This window comes from Scyliorhinus torazame, chromosome 1 (assembly GCF_047496885.1).
Source record: "Scyliorhinus torazame isolate Kashiwa2021f chromosome 1, sScyTor2.1, whole genome shotgun sequence".
NCBI classification, from domain to species: Eukaryota; Metazoa; Chordata; class Chondrichthyes; order Carcharhiniformes; family Scyliorhinidae; genus Scyliorhinus; species Scyliorhinus torazame.
The window spans coordinates 405,988,078-406,009,179 of NC_092707.1; the positions used below are offsets into that span (position 1 = coordinate 405,988,078).

At 55.8% G+C, this 21,102-nt stretch overlaps 1 protein-coding gene across 1 annotated transcript in view; it reads right to left on the reverse strand.

The window, feature by feature from the left end:
* The window catches only part of LOC140422665 (zinc finger C2HC domain-containing protein 1A-like), an 85,742-nt gene that overhangs the window by 7,564 nt on the left and 57,076 nt on the right, over positions 1-21,102 (reverse strand). The window contains exons 6-7 of the mRNA XM_072507662.1: positions 20,230-20,543; positions 7,244-7,310 (exon numbers count right to left, since the gene is read on the reverse strand). Of these exons, the coding sequence (XP_072363763.1) occupies positions 7,244-7,310; positions 20,230-20,543 (381 nt within the window). The remainder of the gene's footprint in view (positions 1-7,243; positions 7,311-20,229; positions 20,544-21,102) is intronic.

A 21,102-nucleotide genomic window follows, 5' to 3' on the forward strand; every position in this document is an offset into this window, starting at 1 on the left:
GGTATTGGCGTTTTTCGATCCTGCAAGGGAGACGAAGATATCAACGGACGCTAGCCAATCTGGCATAGGGGCGGTGCTCCTGCAACGAGATGACACCTCGTCATGGGCCCCTGTTGCCTATGCGTCACGGGCCATGACCCCCACAGAGCAGCGCTATGCGCAAATCGAGAAGGAGTGCCTAGGCCTGTTGACCGGTGTCAACAAGTTCCATGACTAGGTGTGTGGCCTTCCCCAGTTCACTGTGGAGACCGACCATCGCCCGCTGGTCGGCATCATCCAAAAAGACCTCAATGGCATGACCCCTCGCCAACAACGCATTCTGCTCAAGCTCCGGAGATATGATTTCCAGCTCGTGTATACACCGGGTAAGGACCTGATCATAGCCGACACTCTGTCCAGGGCAGTCACCACTCCGTCCGACCCAGAGGGGTTCGTTTGCCAAGTCGACGCCCATGTGGCCTTCACGGCCGCCAATCTGCCGGCCACGGATGAACGCCTAACCCACATTCGCCGTGAGACTGTGGCTGACCCCCTGCTACAACGTGTGATGCGCCACATGACTGACGGATGGCTCAAGGGACAATGCCCGCAGTTCTATAATATTCGAGACGATCTGGCAGTCGTTGATGGCGTCCTCCTGAAGCTGGACCGCATCGTGATCCCACACAGCATGCATCACCTGGTTTTAGAGCAGCTGCACGAGGGCCATCTCGGCGTAGAGAAGTGCCAATGGAGGGCCCGAGAGGCTGTCTACTGGCCTGGCATAAATGAGGACATTGCCAACACTGTGCTCAATTGCCCCACCGGTCACCAGTTCCAGCCGGCCCAACTACGGGAGACCCTTCAGCCCCATGAGTTGGTTACGTCCCCTTGGTCTAAGGTAGGCGTGGGCCTGTTCCATGCGCTCGGCAGGGACTATATTCTCATAGATTATTATTTTTCCAGCTATCCCGTGGTTGTACGCCTGCACGACATCACGTCATCGGCTGTTATCCGTGCCTGCAAAGAGACCTTTGCTCGTCACGGCCTCCCACTCACTGCGATGTCGGACAATGGCCCCTGCTTCGCGAGCTAGGAATGGTCTAACTTCACCAGCAGGTACAACTTTGTACACGTGACGTCCAGTCCCCTGCACCCCCAATCAAATGGCAAAGCAGAAAAGGGCGTCCACATCGTAAAGAGGCTCCTCTGCAAGGCTGCTGATGCAGGATCCGACTTCTGCCTCGCCTTGCTGGCCTATCGCTCGGCTCCACTGTCCACGGGCCTGTCACCAGCCCAGCTGCTGATGGGTTGCACCCTCAGGACCACTTTACCGTCCATTCACGTCCCAGACCTCGACCATGCTCTGGTCCTTCAGCGGATGCAACAGTCTCGCGCGCAGCACAACGCGGCGCATGACGCTCGACCGACTGATCTTCCTGCTCTGGCGCCAGGTGACAACGTCCGAATCCACCTTCCGGAGGGTGGCTGGTCTGTGACTGCTGTAGTTCTTCGGCTGGTGGCTCCCCGCTCATTCCTGGTTCGTCTGCCTGATGGCTCCATTCGCCGTTGCAATCGGCGTGCCCTTCGTCTGGTTCCACGCTCGCTACGCGATCCTCCACCGGTGCCACGCCCTCCTGTTGTCCCTGACCTGGACTTTGTAGAGCTTCCGGATACTCTGCATCCTCCTCACTTGGCCCGGCCCGATCCTCAGCCGGTGCCTCCTGACCCACCCTTGAGGCGGTCACCCCAAATTCGTCGCCCACCTCAGAGACTTGATTTCTGAGCCTTACAATGTTGGACTTCATGCTTTGTTCTTTCAGCCTGGTTCAGCATTTCACTAGTTTGTTTATAGCATTCGTTATTAGTTTTGTTGTTGGTGTAACACCTTGTTTTTCTTTTCTCTGCACCAGGCACCTCCCCGCGTATATAGACTAGCCTCATGTACATAGTTATGTAAATACTGCACACCCATGGTCAGACACACTCATTACACGTTATATATTCTCACATAGGCACATGTTCTTTGTAAAAAAGGGGGATGTCATAATATAAATCAGTACATTATGGTGCAATCACATACACCCACTGATGGACATGCAGTAGGACCAACCAGCATACAGAACACCGCAGCCAATCACCAGTGAGAGCACAATCACTATAAAAACAGGGGACAGGAGAGTTCCTGCTCATTCTAGCAGCAGCAAGCTCAGAGCACAGAGCTGACAGCCTGCATCACAGACATTCACCGTGTGCTGAGTGCCTCACCAAAGCTAGTGATAGGAGAGGGTCCACAGTTAAGCTGGTATTGCTTATACCCACGTTTACAGTATGTTAACATAGTTGAACAGTTAATAAAATAGCGTTACACCACTTCCAGCATTGTTGGCTTGTTTGTGAACCAGAACACCCAACATGACAAAGCCCTCATCCATGTCTTCCTCCTCTCCACAATCTTGAGTATTCCAAAACGCTTCTGCTCATCTGCTATCTCACACCAAATGTCATTCAACTGTGCCACCCCTCCCCGTGCTCGCTAACCCACATCCTGTCCCCCTCCCCCGTGCTCGCTAACCCACATCCTGTCCCCCCCTCCCCCATGCTCGCTAACCCACATCCTGTCCCCCCCTCCCCTGTGCTTGCTAACCCACATCCTGTCCCCCCCTCCCCCGTGCTCGCTAACTCACATCCTGTCCCCCTCCCCCGTGCTCGCTAACCCACATCCTGTCCCCCCCTCCCCCATGCTCGCTAACCCACATCCTGTCCCCCCCTCCCCCGTGCTTGCTAACCCACATCCTGTCCCCCCCTCCCCCGTGCTCGCTAACCCACATCCTGTCCCCCTCCCCCGTGCTCGCTAACCCACATCCTGTCCCCCCTCCCCCATGCTCGCTAACCCACATCCTGTCCCCCCTCCCCGTGCTCGCTAACCCACATCCTGTCCCCCCTCCCCCGTGTTCGCTAACCCACATCCTGTCCCCCCCTCCCCGTGCTCGCTAACCCACATCCTGTCCCACTCCCTCCCCCGTGCTCGCTAACACACATCCTGTTCCCCCTTCCCCGTGCTCGCTAACCCACATCCTGTCCCCCCTCCCCCGTGCTCGCTAACCCACATCCTGTCCCCCCCTCCGCCGTGCTCGCTGACCCACATCATGTCCCCCCTCCCCCATGCTCGCTAACCCACATCCTGTCCCACCCCCTCCCCCGTGCTCGCTAACCCACATCCTGTCCCACCCCCTCCCCCCGTGCTCGCTAACCCATATCCTGTCCCCCTCCTCCCCATGCTCGCTAACACACATCCTGTCCCCCCCCTCCCCGTGCTCGCTAACCCACATCCTGTCCCCCACTCCCTCGTGCTCGCTAACCCACATCCTGTCCCACCCCCTCCCCGTGATCGCTAACCCACATCCTGTCCCACCCCCTCCCCGTGCTCGCTAACCCACATCCTGTCCCCCCCTCCCCGTGCTCGCTAACCCACATCCTGTCCCCCCCCTCCCCGTGCTCGCTAACCCACATCCTGTCCCCCCCCCACGCCGTGCTCTCTAACCCACATCATGTCCCCCCTCCCCCGTGCTCGCTAACCCACATCCTGTCCCCCCCTCCCCCGTGCTCGCTAAACCACATCATGTCCCCTCTCCCCGTGCTCGCTAACCCACATCATGTCCCCCCTCCCCCGTGCTCGCTAACCCACATCCTGTCCCACCCCCTCCCAGTGCTCGCTAACCCACATCCTGTCCCCCCTCCCCCGTGCTCGCTAACCCACATCCTGACCCCCCTCCCCGTGCTCGCTAACCCACATCCTGTCCCCCCTCCCCGTGCTCGCTAACACACATCCTGTCCCCCCTCCCCGTGCTCGCTAACCCACATCCTGTCCCCCCTCCCCCGTGCTCGCTAACCCACATCCTGTCCCACCGCCTCCCCGTGCTCGCTAACCCACATCCTGTCCCCCCCCTCCCCGTGCTCGCTAACCCACATCCTGTCCCACCCACTCCCCCGTGCTCGCTAACCCACATCATGTCCCCCCTCCCCGTGTTCACTAACCCACATCCTGTCCCCCCCTCCCCCGTGCTCGCTAACCCACATCGAGTCCCCCCCTCCCCGTGCTCGCTGACGCACATCATGTCCCCCCTCCCCCATGCTCGCTAACCCACATCCTGTCCCACCCCCTCCCCCGTGCTCGCTAACCCACGTCCTGTCCCACCCCCTCCCCCCGTGCTCGCTAACCCATATCCTGTCCCCCTCCTCCCCGTGCTCGCTAACCCACATCCTGTCCCCCACTCCCCCGTGCTCGCTAACCCACATCCTGTCCCACCCCCTCCCCGTGATCGCTAACCCACATCCTGTCCCACCCCCTCTCCGTGCTCGCTAACCCACATCCTGTCCCCCCCTCCCCATGCTCGCTAACCCACATCCTGTCCCCCCCTCCCCGTCCTCGCTAACCCACATCCTGTCCCACCCCCTGCCCCGTGCTCGCTAACCCACATCCTGTCCCCCCCTCCCCCGTGCTCGCTAACCCACATCCTGTCCCCCCCTCCCCGTGCTCGCTAACCCACACCCTGTCCCCCCCTCCCCGTGCTCGCTAACCCACATCCTGTCCCCCCCCTCTCCCCCGTGCTCGCTAACCCACATCCAGTCCCACCCCCTCCCCCATGCTCGCTAACCCACATCCTGTCCCCCCCCTCTCCCCGTGCTCGCTAACCCACATCCAGTCCCACCCCCTCCCCCATGCTCGCTAACCCACATCCTGTTCCCCCCTCCCCGTACTCGCTAACCCACATCCTGTCCCACCCCCTCCCCCGTGCTCGCTAACCCACATCCAGTCCCACCCCCTCCCCCGTGCTCGCTAACCCACATCCTGTCCCCCCCTCCCCGTGCTCGCTAACCCACATCATGTCCCCCCCCTCCCCGTGCTCGCTAACCCACATCCTGTCCCAACCCTTCCCCCGTGCTCGCTAACCCACATCCAGTTCCACTCCCTCCCCCGTGCTCGCTAACCCACATCCGGTCCCCCCCCTCCCTGTGCTCGCGAACCCACATCATGCCCCCCCTCCCCGTGCTCGCTAACCCACATCTTGTCCCACCCACTCCCCGTGCTCGCTAACCTACATCCTGTCCCCCCCCCCCCCGTGCTCACTAACCCACATCCTGTCCCCCCCTCCCCGTGCTCGCTAACCCACATCCTGTCCCCCCCTCCCCGTGCTCGCTAACACACATCCTGTCCCCCCTCCCCGTGCTCGCTAACCCACATCCTGTCCCCCCTCCCTGTTCTCGCTAACCCACATCCTGTCCCCCCCCCTCCCCCGTGCTCACTAACCCACATCCTGTCCCCCCCCCCCCCAGTGCTCACTAACCCACATCCTGTCCCCCCCCTCCCCCGTGCTCGCTAACCTACATCCTGTCCCCCCCCTCCCCCGTGCTCACTAACCCACATCCTGTCCCCCCCTCCCCCGTGCTCGCTAACCTACATCCTGTCCCCCCCTCCCCGTGCTCGCTAACCCACATCCTGTCCCACCCCCTCCCCTGTGCTCGCTGACCCACATCCTGTCCCCCCCCTCCTCCGTGCTCGCTAACCCACATCCTGTCCCCCCCTCCCCCGTGCTCGCTAACCCACATCCTGTCCCCCCCTCCCCCGTTCTCGCTCACCCACATCCTGTCCCCCCTCCCCCGTGCTCGCTAACCCACATCCTTTCCCACCCCCTCCCCGTGCTCGCTAACCCACATCCTGTCGCCCCCTCCCCCGTGCTCACGAACCCACATCCTGTCCCCCCCTCCTCCGTGCTCGCTAACCCACATCCTGTCCCCCCCTCCCCCGTGCTCGCTAACCCACATCCTGTCCCCCCCTCCCCCGTGCTCGCTCACCCACATCCTGTCCCCCCTCCCCCGTGCTCGCTAACCCACATCCTTTCCCACCCCCTCCCCGTGCTCGCTAACCCACATCCTGTCCCCCCCTCCCCCGTGCTCGCTAACCCACATCCTGTCCCCCCCCTCCCCCGTGCTCGCTCACCCACATCCTGTCCCCCCTCCCCCGTGCTCGCTAACCCACATCCTTTCCCACCCCCTCCCCGTGCTCGCTAACCCACATCCTGTCCCCCCCTCCCCCGTGCTCACGAACCCACATCCTGTCCCCCCCTCTCCCCGTGCTCACTAACCCACATCCTGTCCCCCCCTCCCCGTGCTCGCTGACCCACATCCTGTCCCACCCCCTCCTCCGTGCTCTCTAACCCACATCCTGTCCTACCCCCTCCCCCGTGCTCGCTAACCCACATCCTGTCCCACCCCTCCCCGTGCTTGCTAACCCACATCATGTCCCCCCCCTCCCCTGTGCTCGCTAACCCACATCCTGTCCCACCCCCTCCCCGTGCTCGCTGACCCACATCCTGTGCCACCTCCTCCTCCGTGCTCTCTAACATACATCCTGTCCCACCCCCTCCCCCGTGCTCGCTAACCCACATCCTGTCCCCCCTCCCCCGTGCTCGCTAAGCCACATCCTGTCCCACCCCCTACCCCGTGCTCGCTAACCCACATCCTGTCCCACCCCCTCCCCCGTGCTCGCTATCCCACATCCTGTCCCACCCCCTCCCCCGTGCTCGCTAACCCACGCCCTGTACCACCCCCTGCCCCGTGCTCACTAACCCAGACCAGCTGGACTTTAACCTTTATATCCTCGTTTCCAGATCCCTCCATCGCCTCGCACTCCACCTCACTATCTCGGTAATCTCCTCCAGCCCCACAATTGTCTGTGAGCCTCACGATCCTCAAATTCCAGTCCCCCGGCATTCCCGGTTTCAATGGCTCTGTCATTGGTGGCCACACCTTCCGTCGCCTCTACTCTGCAGACCCTTCCATCTCTCTCCCTCGCCATCCACCTTCGCAAGTCCGCTGTGTCTTTGGCCTCGCTTTCGATTACGCGCCCTAATATCTCCATCTGCAGTTCGGTGTCAAAACGTAACTTTATCATCTTTGGTGAAGTTTCATGTCTTATTGTGACCAGGCGACAAGGATGAAAAACCCATCCATGTCAAACAATCGCTGACATTTATTCACGATGTGGGAGTTTATGGCCTGGCGTTTTGGTTCAAATCTCCACCACGAGCAGAAACACCTTCTCTCTATCAGCCCCCCCGTCATTCTACAGACCCGCATCATGCCATCCCTCAGCTTTCTGTTTCCTACAAGGAAGCAACTTGAGGCTGTTCAGCCTCTCCTGGTGAATCTCAGCTCTCAGTGATTGCAATGACAGCGTGGGTCCTGAATGCACAGGCCTTACCTAACCGGATTCCCATCACCGCCTGGGCGGCTGCAGTCAGCTTTCCTCTTGAAGGGGTACCTGCTGCCTTTGAGACAGGCGAAAGAGGAAACAATCATTCACATTCCGATCGAAGCGTCAACATTCAGGAACGCTGCTTGTCCCGTGTGCGCCCAGCTCTAACAGTCACGTCAACAAGTGTGTGGTCACCAATTTCACAGAATTCATGTGCCGCTCGCCCAGGTGCTGGCTCCAGAAAGTTGAACACAAAATTCAGGTTGATAACCTACAGCGGTACTGGGGGAGTGCCGCACTGTCAAAGGGTCAGTACTGAGGGAGTGCTGCACTGTCAGAGGGTCAGTACTGAGGGAGTGCTGCACTGTCAGAGGGTCAGTACTGAGGGAGTGCGCACTGTCAAAGGGTCAATACTGAGGGAGTGCTGCACTGTCAGGGTCAGTACTGAGGGAGTGCCGCACTGACAGAGAGTCAGTATTGAGGGAGTGCTGCACTGTCAGAGGGTCAGTACTGAGGGAGTGCCGCACTGTCAGAGGGTCAGTAATGAGGGAGTGCTGCACTGTCAGAGGGTCAATACTGAGGGAGTGCCGCACTGTCAGAGGGTCAGTACTGAGGGAGTGCTGCACTGTCAGAGGGTCAGTACTGAGGGAGTGCTGCACTGTCAGAGGGTCAGTACTGAGGGAGTGCTGCACTGTCAGAGTGTCAGTACTGAGGGAGTGCTGCACTGTCAGAGGGTCAGTAATGAGGGAGTGCTGCACTGTCAGAGGGTCAGTACTGAGGGAGTGCTGCACTGTCAGTGGGTCAGTACTGAGGGAGTGCCGCACTGTCAGAGGGTCAGTACTGAGGGACTGCGGCATTGTCAGAGGGTCAGTACTGAGGAGTGCGGCACTGTCAGAGGGTCAGTACTGAGGGAGCGCTGCACTGTCAGAGGGTCAGTACTGAGGGAGTGCCGCACTGTCAGAGAGTCAGTACTGAGGGAGTGCCGCACTGTCAGAGGGTCAGTACTGAGGGAGAGCTGCACTGTCAGAGGGTCAGTACTGAGGGAGTGCTGCACTGTCAGAGGGTCAGTACTGAGGGAGTGCTGCACTGTCAGAGTGTCAGTACTGAGGGAGTGCTGCACTGTCAGAGGGTCAGTACTGAGGGAGAGCTGCACTGTCAGAGGGTCAGTACTGAGGGAGAGCTGCACTGTCAGAGGGTCAGTACTGAGGGAGTGCTGCACTGTCAGAGGGTCAGTACTGAGGGAGTGCTGCACTGTCAGAGGGTCAGTACTGAGGGAGTGCTGCACTGTCAGAGGGTCAGTACTGAGGGAGTGCTGCACTGTCAGAGGGTCAGTACTGAGGGAGTGCCGCGCTGTGAGAGGGTCAGTACTGAGGAAGTGCTGCACTGTCAGAGTGTCAGTACTGAGGGAGTGCTGCACTGTCAGAGGGTCAGTACTGAGGGAGTGCTGAACTGTCAGAGGGTCAGTACTGAGGGAGTGCTGCACTGTCAGAGGGTCAGTACTGAGGGAGTGCTGCACTGTCAGAGAGTCAGGACTGAGGGAGTACTGCACTGTCAGTGGGTCAGTACTGAGGGAGCGCCGCACTGTCAGAGGGTCAGTACTGAGGGAGAGCTGCACTGTCAGAGGGTCAGTACTGAGAGAGATCTGCACTGTCAGAGGGTCAGTACTGAGGCAGTGCTGCACTGTCAGAGGGTCAGTACTGAGGGAGAGCTGCACTGTCAGAGGTTCAGTACTGAGGGAGTGCTGCACTGTCAGAGGGTCAGTACTGAGTGAGTGCTGCACTGTCTGAGTGTCAGTACTGAGGGAGTGCTGCACTGTCAGAGGGTCAGTACTGAGTGAGTGCTGCACTGTCAGTGGGTCAGTACTGAGGGAGTGCCGCACTGTCAGAGGGACAGTACTGAGGGACTGCGGCATTGTCAGAGGGTCAGTACTGAGGAGTGCGGCACTGTCAGAGGGTCAGTACTGAGGGAGCGCTGCACTGTCAGAGGGTCAGTACTGAGGGAGTGCTGCACTGTCAGAGAGTCAGTACTGAGGGAGTGCCGCACTGTCAGAGGGTCAGTACTGAGGGAGAGCTGCACTGTCAGAGGGTCAGTACTGAGGGAGTGCTGCACTGTCAGAGAGTCAGTACTGAGGGAGTGCCGCACTGTGAGAGGGTCAGTACTGAGGAAGTGCTGCACTGTCAGAGTGTCAGTACTGAGGGAGTGCTGCACTGTCAGAGTGTCAGTACTGAGGGAGTGCTGCACTGTCAGAGGGTCAGTACTGAGGGAGTGCTGAACTGTCAGAGGGTCAGTACTGAGGGAGTGCTGCACTGTCAGAGGGTCAGTACTGAGGGAGTGCTGCACTGTCAGAGAGTCAGTACGGAGGGAGAGCTGCACTGTCAGAGGGTCAGTACTGAGGGAGAGCTGCACTGTCAGAGGGTCAGTACTGAGGGAGAGCTGCACTGTCAGAGGGTCAGTACTGAGGGAGTGCTGCACTGTCAGAGGGTCAGTACTGAGGGAGTGCTGCACTGTCAGAGGGTCAGTACTGAGGGAGAGCTGCACAGTCAGAGGTTCAGTACTGAGGGAGTGCTGCACTGTCAGAGAGTCAGTACTGAGGGAGTGCTGAACTGTCAGAGGGTCAGTACTGAGGGAGTGCCGCACTGTCAGAGGGTCAGTACTGAGGGACTGCGGCATTGTCAGAGGGTCAGTACTGAGGAGTGCGGCACTGTCAGAGGGTCAGTACTGAGGGAACGCTGCACTGTCAGAGGGTCAGTACTGAGGGAGAGCTGCAATGTCAGAGGGTCAGTAGTGAGGGAGTGCTGCACTGTCAGAGGGTCAGTACTGATGGAGTGCTGCACTGTCAGAGGGTCAGTACTGAGGGAGTGCTGCACTGTCAGAGGGTCAGTACTGAGTTAGAGCTGCACAGTCAGAGGTTCAGTACTGAGGGAGTGCTGCACTGACAGAGAGTCAGTACTGAGGGAGTGCTGCACTGTCAGAGGGTCAGTACTGAGGGAGTGCTGCACTGTCAGAGGGTCAGTACTGAGGGAGAGCTGCACAGTCAGAGGTTCAGTACTAAGGGAGTGCTGTACTGTCAGAGGGTCAGTACTGAGGGAGTGCCGCACTGTGAGAGGGTCAGTACTGAGGAGTGCTGCACAGTCAGAGGGTCAGTACTGAGGGAGTGCTACACTGTCAGAGGGTCAGTACTGAGGGAGTGCTGAACTGTCAGAGGGTCAGTACTGAGGGAGTGCTGCACTGTCAGAGAGTCAGTACTGAGGGAGTACTGCACTGTCAGAGGGTCAGTACTGAGGGAGCGCCACACTGTCAGAGGGTCAGTACTGAGGGAGCGCCGCACTGTCAGAGGGTCAGTACTGAGGGAGAGCTGCCCTGTCAGAGGGTCCGTACTGAGGGAGTGCTGCACTGTCAGCGGGTCAGTACTGAGGGAGTGCTGCACTGTCAGAGGGTCAGTACTGAGGGAGTGCTGCACTGTCAGAGGGTCAGTACTGAGGGAGAGCTGCACAGTCAGAGGTTCAGTACTGAGGGAGTGCTGCACTGTCAGAGAGCCAGTACTGAGGGAGTGCCGCACTGTGAGAGGGTCAGTACTGAGGAAGTGCTGCACTGTCAGAGTGTCAGTACTGAGGGAGTGCTGCACTGTCAGAGGGTCAGTACTGAGGGAGTGCTGCGCTGTCAGTGGGTCAGCACTGAGGGAGTGCCGCACTGTCAGAGGGTCAGTACTGAGGGACTGCGGCATTGTCAGAGGGTCAGTACTGAGGAGTGCGGCACTGTCAGAGGGTCAGTACTGAGGGAGCGCTGCACTGTCAGAGGGTCAGTACTGAGGGAGGGCCGCACTGTCAGAGAGTCAGTACTGAGGGTGTGCCGCACTGTCACAGGGTCAGTACTGAGGGAGTGCCGCACTGTCAGACGGTCAGTATGAGGGAGTGCTGCACTGTCAGAGGGTCAGTACTGAGGGAGTGCCACACTGTGAGAGGGTCAGTACTGAGGGAGTGCTGCACTGCCAGAGGGTCAGTACTGAGGGAATGCTGCACTGTCAGTGAGCCAGTACTGAGGGAGTGCTGCACTGTCAGTGAGTCAGTACTGAGGGAGTGCTGCACTGTCAGAGGGTCAGTACTGAGGGATTGCTGCACTGTCAGGGGGTAGGATAGGGTGGACAGTGAGAGCCTTCTCCCGCGGATGGATATGGCTGGCACGAGGGGACATAACTTTAAACTGAGGGGTAATAGATATAGGACAGAGGTCAGAGGTAGGTTCTTTACGCAAAGAGTAGTGAGGCCGTGGAATGCCCTACCTGCTACAGTGGTGAACTCGCCAACATTGAGGGCATTTAAAAGTTTATTGGATAAACATATGGATGATAATGGCATAGTGTAGGTTGGATGGCTTTTGTTTCGGTGCAACATCGTGGGCTGAAGGGCCTGTACTGCGCTGTATTGTTCTATGTTCTATGTTCTATGTCAGAGGGTCAGTACTGAATGAGAGCTGCACTGTCAGAGGGTCAGTACTGAGGGAGTGCTGCACTGTCAGAGGATTAGTACTGAGGGAGTGCTGCACTGTCAGAGGGTCAGTACTGAGGGAGTGCCGCACTGTCAGAGGGTCAGTACTGAGGAAGTGCTGCACTGTCAGAGGGTCAGTACTGAGGGAGAGTTGCACTGTCAGAGGGGCAGTAATGAGGGAGTGCTGCACTGTCAGAGTGTCATTACTGAGGGAGTGCTGCACTGTCAGAGGGTCAGTACTGAGGGAGTGCTGCACTGTCAGAGGGTCAGTACTGAGGGAGTGCTGCACTGTCAGTGAGTCAGTACTGAGGGAGCGCTGCACTGTCAGAGTCAGTACTGAGGGATTGCTGCACTGTCAGAGGGTTAGTACTGAGGGAGTGCCGCACTGTCAGAGTCAGTACTGAGGGAGTGCCGCACTGTCAGAGTCAGTACTGAGGGATTGCTGCACTGTCAGAAAGTCAGTACTGAGGGAGCGCCGTACTGTCAGAGGGTCAGTACTGAGGGAGTGCCGCACTATCAGAGTCAGTACTGAGGGAGTGCTGTACTGTCAGAGGGTTAGTACTGAGGGAGTGCTGCACTGTCAGAGGGTCAGTACTGAGGGAGTGCTGCACTGTCAGAGGGTCAGTACAGAGGGAGTGCCGCACTATCAGAGTCAGTACTGAGGGAGTGCTGCACTGTCAGAGGGTCAGTACTGAGGGAGTGCTGCACTGTCAGAAAGTCAGCACTGAGGGAGTGCTGCACTGTCAGATGAGACGATACCTCCTCAGACGGGTAACCTCCGCTGGATTGCCACTCTCGCCAGACCTACCTGTGCTGAAATTCCGAATCCCCTTTCTCGTCCAAGCCTCTTCACTCGGGCTGGGTGAGACGGGAGCGGGTGAGGTCCACCCGTCTGGCAGGATTTGTCGTGGAGGAACTGCAGTGCAGAGAGGCAATTCACTCCCCCTTTTACAACAGTTGCTGCTGTTAAAGGAGGTTTAAAGGGGCGATTTCCGTTTAAAGGGCGGGGGGGGAGTTGATAAGTTCAAAAGTTTAGGAAATGGGTGGGGGTTGGTATGAGATCAGGCCCAGGCGGTGGGGCGTGGTGGTCGCACACGGGAGAGGGCGGTCTGGTCTGGTCACCGTGGGGGGGTAGATGGGTCAGAGGGGCCGAGTTGGGTTGCGGGGGTGCAAGGCGAGTGTGGGGGTGGTACTGTGTGTCCCTTGGGGGTCGTGTCCGCGGTGCGGTGGTGGGGGGGTGGCTGGGGCGGGGGGGGGGGGTGGGGTGGGTTGTCCCGTGCCTTGCTGTGTCGGGGTTGACCCGTGCGTTGCTGTGTCTGGGTGTTTAAATATTTCCTCTGGCGTTAGACGGTTTTTTCCCGTCTCACTATTTCAGAGTAACTATTAATGTAACACAGACAGAACCCTCCCAGGTTGGTGATTTCAATCAATTCTGTTGGACGCGTTCCAGCCCAGTGCAGTTGTCCGGAGGAAAACCGTCCGGATAAACCCTCACATGGGTACCCTGGGGAGGGTCCATGGGTGTGTCCCCTAAATGTGACACTGGGGAACCCGGAATTTGTGGCTCCGCGCTCTCAGGGGAGCAGGGGAGTGCTCTCCAGTGTCTGAGGTTAATATTGATTATTCATAGAATTTACAGAGCCAAAGGTGGCCATTCGGCCCATCAGTTCTGCACCGGCTCTTGGAAAGAGCACCCTACCAAAGCCCACATCTCCACCCTATCCCCACAACCCAGTAACCCCACCCAACACTAAGGGCAATTTATCATGGCCAATCCACCTAACCTACACATCTTTGGACTATGGGAGGAAGCCGGAGCACCCGGAGGAAACCCACGCACACACGGGGAGGATGTGCAGACTCCGCACAGACAGTGACCCAAGCCGGAATCGAACCTGGGACCCTGGAGCTGTGAAGCAACTGTGCTAACCACTGTGCTACCGTGCTGCCCTAATTTCAACCAATCACTGAAATAAACGACCCGTTACTGAGGTCAATTGTTATCTCTGGGATCTTGCCGAGCATCCGGCGGCCTGCTTGGTCGACAAAATAACAATGATTGCCTTTCAAAATGTAACTTGGACCGGGTTGCGCTTTGTGGCAGCTGAGGGTGTGACAGGTGATATGTAAAAGCAAATTCCTTCTTTCCAGAATTGACACTTTATCGGATATGGGAAGTTTTTCCTTGGCCTTATCTCCATTCTTTCCTGCTCGTCACCCTGGGTGGTAGATCCGTCAGGGCAGAAGGTCCAAGTCGGGTGGGTACCAGCTACTCACGCTCACCACAAGCAGTCAGTCCAGGTGTACAGGTCTCAACAATGAATGAGAATTCGACCGTGAGGGCCATCACAGTGCAATGCGAGCCGGAACCCCAATCCGATTACCGGCACTTCAGTTTGAGTGGCATCGGAACACGAGGCTCAGGAGCAGAAGGAGGCCTTTCAACCCATCGAGCCTGCTGTCCCATTCACAAAGAACATGGCTCATCTGATTGTTGTCACAACTCCACTTTCCCGCCTGCACCCCCCCCACCCCACCATAATAATAATCATCATAATCGTTTATTGTCACAAGTAGGCTTCAATGAAGTTACTGTGAAAAGCCCCTAGTCGCCGCATTCTGGCGCCTGTTCGGGGAGGCTGGTACGGGACCTTTGTAAGGGAAGTAAACACGTGGCTAAAGGAGTGGTGCGGGAAAGAGGGGCTCCATTTCATGGGGCACTCGCAACAGTATTGGGACAGGAGGGAGCTGTACCGTCGGGACAGTCTCCACCTGAACTGATCTGATCAGTGATCCAGCGGAAAGGATAAACAGGGTGGTCACCTGGACTTTAAACTAACAAGCGGGGAGAAGGGTAAGACTACAGGAGGTATAATGGTGAATGGGAAGCAAAACAGCAGGTTAGCACGTGGGGAGGTGGGTACTACTGCATGGAAAGTTATCAAAAAAGGTAAAGGGAAGAACTCAGGATATGTTATTAATGGAGGTGGTAGGATTTCCAAAGAAGGTATTAAAACTAGAATAAGGGAGCTTTACCTCATTGCTCATAGCACTTGAAACAAAATAAATGAGTTGACGGCACAAATCATCGCGAATGAGTCTGATTTTGTGGACATTACAGAGACATGTTTGCAGGGTGGTCACGACCGGGAGTTAAATATCCGGGGGCATCAGATTGTTCGGAAGGACAGGCAGGAAGGTAAGGGAGGTGGTGCAGCTCGGATATTTAAGGATGACATCAGGGCGGTAGTGAGAGATGATAAAGGTTCCATGGAGAAAAAGGTTGAATCCATTTGGGTGAAAATTAGAAATAGTAAGGAGAAAAGATCACTGATAGACGTAGTCTACAGGCCACCAAATAATGACATCACGGTGGGGCAGGCAGTAAACAAAGAAATATCTGATGCATGTAGAAATGGTATGGCAATTATCATGGGCGATTCTAATCTACATGTCGATTGGTCAAACCAGGTCGGTCAAGGCAGCCTCGAGGAGTTCATAGAATGTATCTGCAATAGTTTCCTCGAACAGTATGTGATGAAACGCACAAGGAAGCACGCAATTCTAGATCTGGTCCTGTGCAATAAGTCAGGACTAATTAATGATCTCATAGTGAGGGATCCTCTCGGAAGGAGCGATCACAGTAGAACATAAGAACTTGGAACAGGAGTAGGCCATCTGGCCCCTCGAGCCTGCTCCGCCATTCAATGAGATCATGGCTGATCTTTGTGGACTCAGCTCCACTCTCCGGCCCGTACACCATATTCCCCGAATCCCTTTATTCTTTAGAAAGGTATCTATCTTTTTCTTTAAAACGTTGAAAGAAGGAGCCTCAACTGCTTCACTGGGCAAGGAATTCCAGAGACTCACAACCCTTTGGGTGAAGAAGTTCCTCCTAAACTCGGTCCTAAATCTACTTCCCCTTATTTTGAGGCTATGCCCCCTAGTTCTGCTTTCCCCGACCAGTGGAAACAACCTGCCCGCATCTATCCTATCTATTCCCTTCATAATTTTATATGTTTCAATAAGATCCCCCCGCATCCTTCTAAACTCCAATGAGTACAGTCCCAGTCTACTCAACCTCTCGTCATAATCTAATCCCCTCAACTCTGGGATCAACCTAGTGAATCTCCTCTGCACTCCCTCCAGTACCAATATGTCCTTTCTCAGGTAAGGAGACCAAAACTGAACACAATACTCCAGATGTGGCCTCACCAACACCTTATACAATTGCAGCATAACCTCCCTAGTCTTGAACTCCATCCCTCTAGCAATGAAAGACTAAACTCGATTAGCCTTCTTAATCACCTGTTGCACCTGCACACCAACATTTTGCGACTCGTGCACCAGCACACCCAGGTCCCTCTGCACAGCAGCATGTTTTAACATCTTACCGTTTAAATAATAATCCATTCTGCTGTTATTCCTCCCAAAATGGATAGCCTCACACTTGACAACATTGAATTCCATCTGCCAGACCCTAGCCCATTCACCTAACCTATCCAAATCCTTCTGCAGACTTCCGGTATCCTCTGCACTTTTTGCTTTACCACTCATCTTAGTGTCGTCTGCAAACTTTGCCACATTGCACTTGGTCCCCAACTCCAAATCATCTATGTAAATTGTGAACAACTGCGGGCCCAACACTGATCCTTGAGGGACCCCACTAGTTACAGGTTGCCAACCAGAGAAACACCCATTTATCCCCACTCTCTGCTTTCTGTTAGTTAACCAATCCTCTACCCATGCTACCACTTTATCCTCAATGCCATGCATCTTTATCTTATGCAGAACCTTTTGTGTGGCATCTTGTCAAAAGCTTTCTGGAAATCCAGATATACCACATCCATTGGCTCCCCGTTATCTACTGCACTGGTCACGTCCTCAGAAAATTCTACCAAATTAGTCAGACACGACCTACCCTTTATGAACCCATGCAGCGTCTGCCCAATGGGACAATTTCCCTCCAGGTGCCCCGCTATTTCCTCCTTAATGATAGATTCCAGCATTTTCCCTACAACCGAAGTTAAGCTTACCGGCCTATAATTACCCGCTTTCTGCCGACCTCCTTTTTTAAACAGTGGTGTCACGTTTGCTACTTTCCAATCCTCTGGGACCACCCCAGAGTCTAGTGAATTTTGATAAATTATCACTAGTGCGTTAACAATTTCCCTAGCCATCTCTTTTAACACTCTGGGATGCATCCCATCAGGGCCAGGAGACTTGTCTACCTTAGCCACTCTTTTTTGTCTTATATATTTGTAGAAGCTTTTACTATCTGCTTTTATGTTCTGAGCAAGTTTACTTTCATAGTCTACCTTACTCTTCTTTATAGCTTTTTTAGTAGCTTTCTGTTGTCCCCTAAAGACTTCCCAGTCCTCCAGTCTCCCACTAATTTTTGCCACTTTGTATGTTTTTTCCTTCAATTTGATACTCTCCCTCACCTCCTTAGATATCCACGGTCGATTTTTCCCCTTTCTTTTTTGTCGGTATGAACCTTTTCCTGAACACTGTGAAAGATCGCTCGGAAGGTTCTCCACTGTTCCTCAACTGCTTCACCATGAAGTCTTTGCTCCCAGTCTACCTTAGCTAGTTCTTCTCTCATCCCATTGTAATCTCCTTTGTTTAAGCACAAAACACTAGTGTTTGATTTTACCTTGTCATCCTCCAACTGTATTTTAAATTCCACCATATTTGGTCGCTCCTTCCAAGAGGATCCTGAACTATGAGATCATTAATCAATCCTGCATCATTACACAGGACCAGATCTAGGACCGCTTGTTCCCTTGTAGGTTCCATTACATACTGTTCCAGGAAATTATCCCGGGCACATTCCATAAACTCCTCCTCAAGGCTGCCTTTACCAACCTGGTTAAACCAATCGATATGCAGATTAAAATCTCCCATGATAACTGCTGTACCATTTCTACATGCATCCGTTATTTCTTTGCTTATTGCCTGCCCTACCATCCTGCTACTATTTGGTGACCTATAGACTACTCCTATCAGTGACCTTTTCGCCTTACTATTCCTGATTTCCACCCAAATTGATTCAACATTGTCCTCCATAGCACCAATATCATCCCGGATGCCATTCTTAAACAACAAAGCTACACCACCGCCCTTACCGTTCATTCTATCCTTTCGTATAGTCTGATACCCTTGGATATTTAACTCCCAGTCGTGACCATCTTTTAACCATGTTTCAGTAATGGCCACTAAATCATAGTCATTCACGATGATTTGCGCCATCAACTCATTTACCTTATTCCGAATACTACGAGCATTCAGGTAAAGTACACTTATGCTGTTTTTTATGTCTTTGTTATGAATCCTAACACCTTGATCAGTAACTTTTCGCAAATTATTTTTCCTCTTACCCTTTCTCCTAATTTTCCTTGTCTTTGAACCCATATCTCCACATAATAACCTGTCACGTAACCTGCTGCCTTGCTCTCCATTAACCATTATACTATCCATAGCTTTACCCTTCCCTTCCCCCCAATTTGCTAGTTTAAGTATGGTTGTGACTGTATCGAACGGGGTGACTGTACCAGACGGGGTGACTGTACCGGACGGGGTGACCGTACAGGATGTGATGATCGTACCGGCCCGAGCGACTGTACCGGACGGGGAGACCTGACCGGACCGACTGACCATACCGGACGGAGTGATGGTACCAGACGGGGTGACCGTACCGGACGCGGTGACCGTACCGGATGGAGTGACTGTACCGGACGGGGTGACCGTACCGGACGGGGTGACCGTACCGGACGGGGTGACTGTACCGGACGGGGTGACTACCAGACGGATGACTGTACCGGACGGGTGACTGTACCAGATCGGGTGACTGTATCGGACGGAATGACTGTACCGGATGGGGGGGACTACCGGACGGGTGACTGTACCGGATGGGGTGTCTGTACCGGATGGGGTGACTGTACCAGATCGGGGTGACTGTACCGGACGCGGTGACTGTACCAGACGGAATGACTGACGGGTGACTGTACTGGACGGAATGACTGACTTGTGACCGGACCGGACACGTGACTGTACCGGACGGAATGACTGTACCGGACGGGGTGACTACCGGACGGGGTGACTGTACCAGATGGGGTGACTGTACCGGATGGGGTGACTGTACTGGACCGGGTGACTGTACCGGATGGGGTGACTGTACCGGACGGGGTGACTGTACCAGATCGGGGTGACTGTACCGGACGCGGTGACTGTACCAGACGGAATGACTGACGGGTGACTGTACTGGACGGAATGACTGACTTGTGACCGGACCGGACACGTGACTGTACCGGACGGAATGACTGTACCGGACGGGTGACTGTACCGGATGGGGTGACTGTACCAGATCGGGTGACTGTACCGAACAGGGTGACTGTACCGGACTGGGTGACTGTACCGGACTGGGTGACTGTACCGGACGGGGTGACTGTACCGGACGGGGTGACTGTACCGGACGGGGTGACTGTACCGGACGGGGTGACTCTACCGGATGGGGTGACTGTACCGGACGGGGTGACTCTACCGGATGGGGTGACTCTACCGGACGGAATGACTGTACCGGACGGGGTGACTGTACCGGACTGGGTGACTGTACCGGACGGGGTGACTGTACCGGACGGGGTGACTGTACCGGACGGGGTGACTGTACCGGACGGGGTGACTCTACCGGACGGGGTGACTCTACCGGATGGGGTGACTCTACCGGCCGGAATGACTGTACCGGACGGGGTGACTGTACCGGACCGGGTGACTGTACCGGACGGGGTGACTGTACCGGACGGGGTGACTGTACCGGACGGGGTGACTGTACCGGACGGGGTGACTGTACCGGACGGGGTGACTGTACCGGACGGGGTGACTGTACCGGACGGGGTGACTGTACCGGACGGGGTGACTGTACCGGATGGGGTGACTCTACCGGACGGGGTGACTGTACCAGATGGTGTGACTGTACCGGACGGGGTGACTGTACCGGATCGGGTGACTGTACTGGATGGGGTGACTGTACCGGACGGGGTGACTGTACCGGATCAGGTGACTGTACCAGACGGGTGACTGTACTGGACCGGGTGACTGTACCGGACGGGGTGACTGTACCGGATGGGGTGACTGTACCGGACCGGGTGACTGTACCGGACGAGGTGACTGTACCGGACCGGGTGACTGTACCGGACCAGGTGACTGTACCGGACGGGGTGACTGTACCAGACAGGGTGACTGTACCAGACGGGGTGACTACCGGATGGGTGACTGTACCGGATGGGGTGGCTGTACCGGACGGGGTGACTGTACCGGATGGGGTGGCTGTACCGGACGGGGTGACTGTACCGGACGGGGTGACTGTACCGGACGGGGTGACTACCGGATGGGTGACTGTACCAGATCGGGTGACTGTACTGGACGGGGTGACTGTACCGGATGGGGTGACTGTACCAGATCGCGTGACTGTACCGGACACACTCACCGTTCTAGGTGAAATTAACATACCGAAGGTGGTGAATATGTTGTGGGATGCGAGTACACTGCCTGTGTTGTCCTTACAGGAGATTGTACAGGAGGCCCTCTTGGTGGCTGGAAGGAGGTTGATGGTACAGCTGGAACTTTGGCTGTGGGTCTGGGCTGCTTCGAGGCGAGCTGAACATGTGCCATTGGAGGTGGAGCTCTGGGCTGGAATGAGGATGCAGGCTGTGGGGCCTGTTTAGCCACAACTTTGCGGTTGACATTGGTCCTGCAGAAGTTGATGTGTCGATCAGAAGCTGTGTCGTTGAAGCGTCTGTTACAGTACGGACATTCAATGTAATCTGTGGGTTAGACACATGAACCTGAATGTTAAACACAATCACACCATGAACACAGCACTGCACACACAGCCATGGTGTTACACACACACAGCGATGGTGTTACACACACACACAGCGATGGTGTTACACACACACAGCGATGGTGTTACACACACACAGCGATGGTGTTACACACACACGGCCATGGTGTTACATACACACAGCCATGGTGTTACACACACACGGCCATGGTGTTACACACACACAGCCATGGTGTTACACACACACAGCCATGGTGTTACACACACACAGCCATGGTGTTACACACACACAGCCATGGTGTTACACACACACAGCCATGGTGTTATACACACACAGGCATGGTGTTACACACACACAGCCATGGTGTTACACACACACGTCCATGGTGTTACACACACACATCCATGGTGTTACACACACACGGCCATGGTGTTACACACACACGGCCATGGTGTTACACACACACGGCCATGGTGTTACACACACACGTCCATGGTGTTACACACACACGGCCATGGTGTTACACACAGACGGCCAT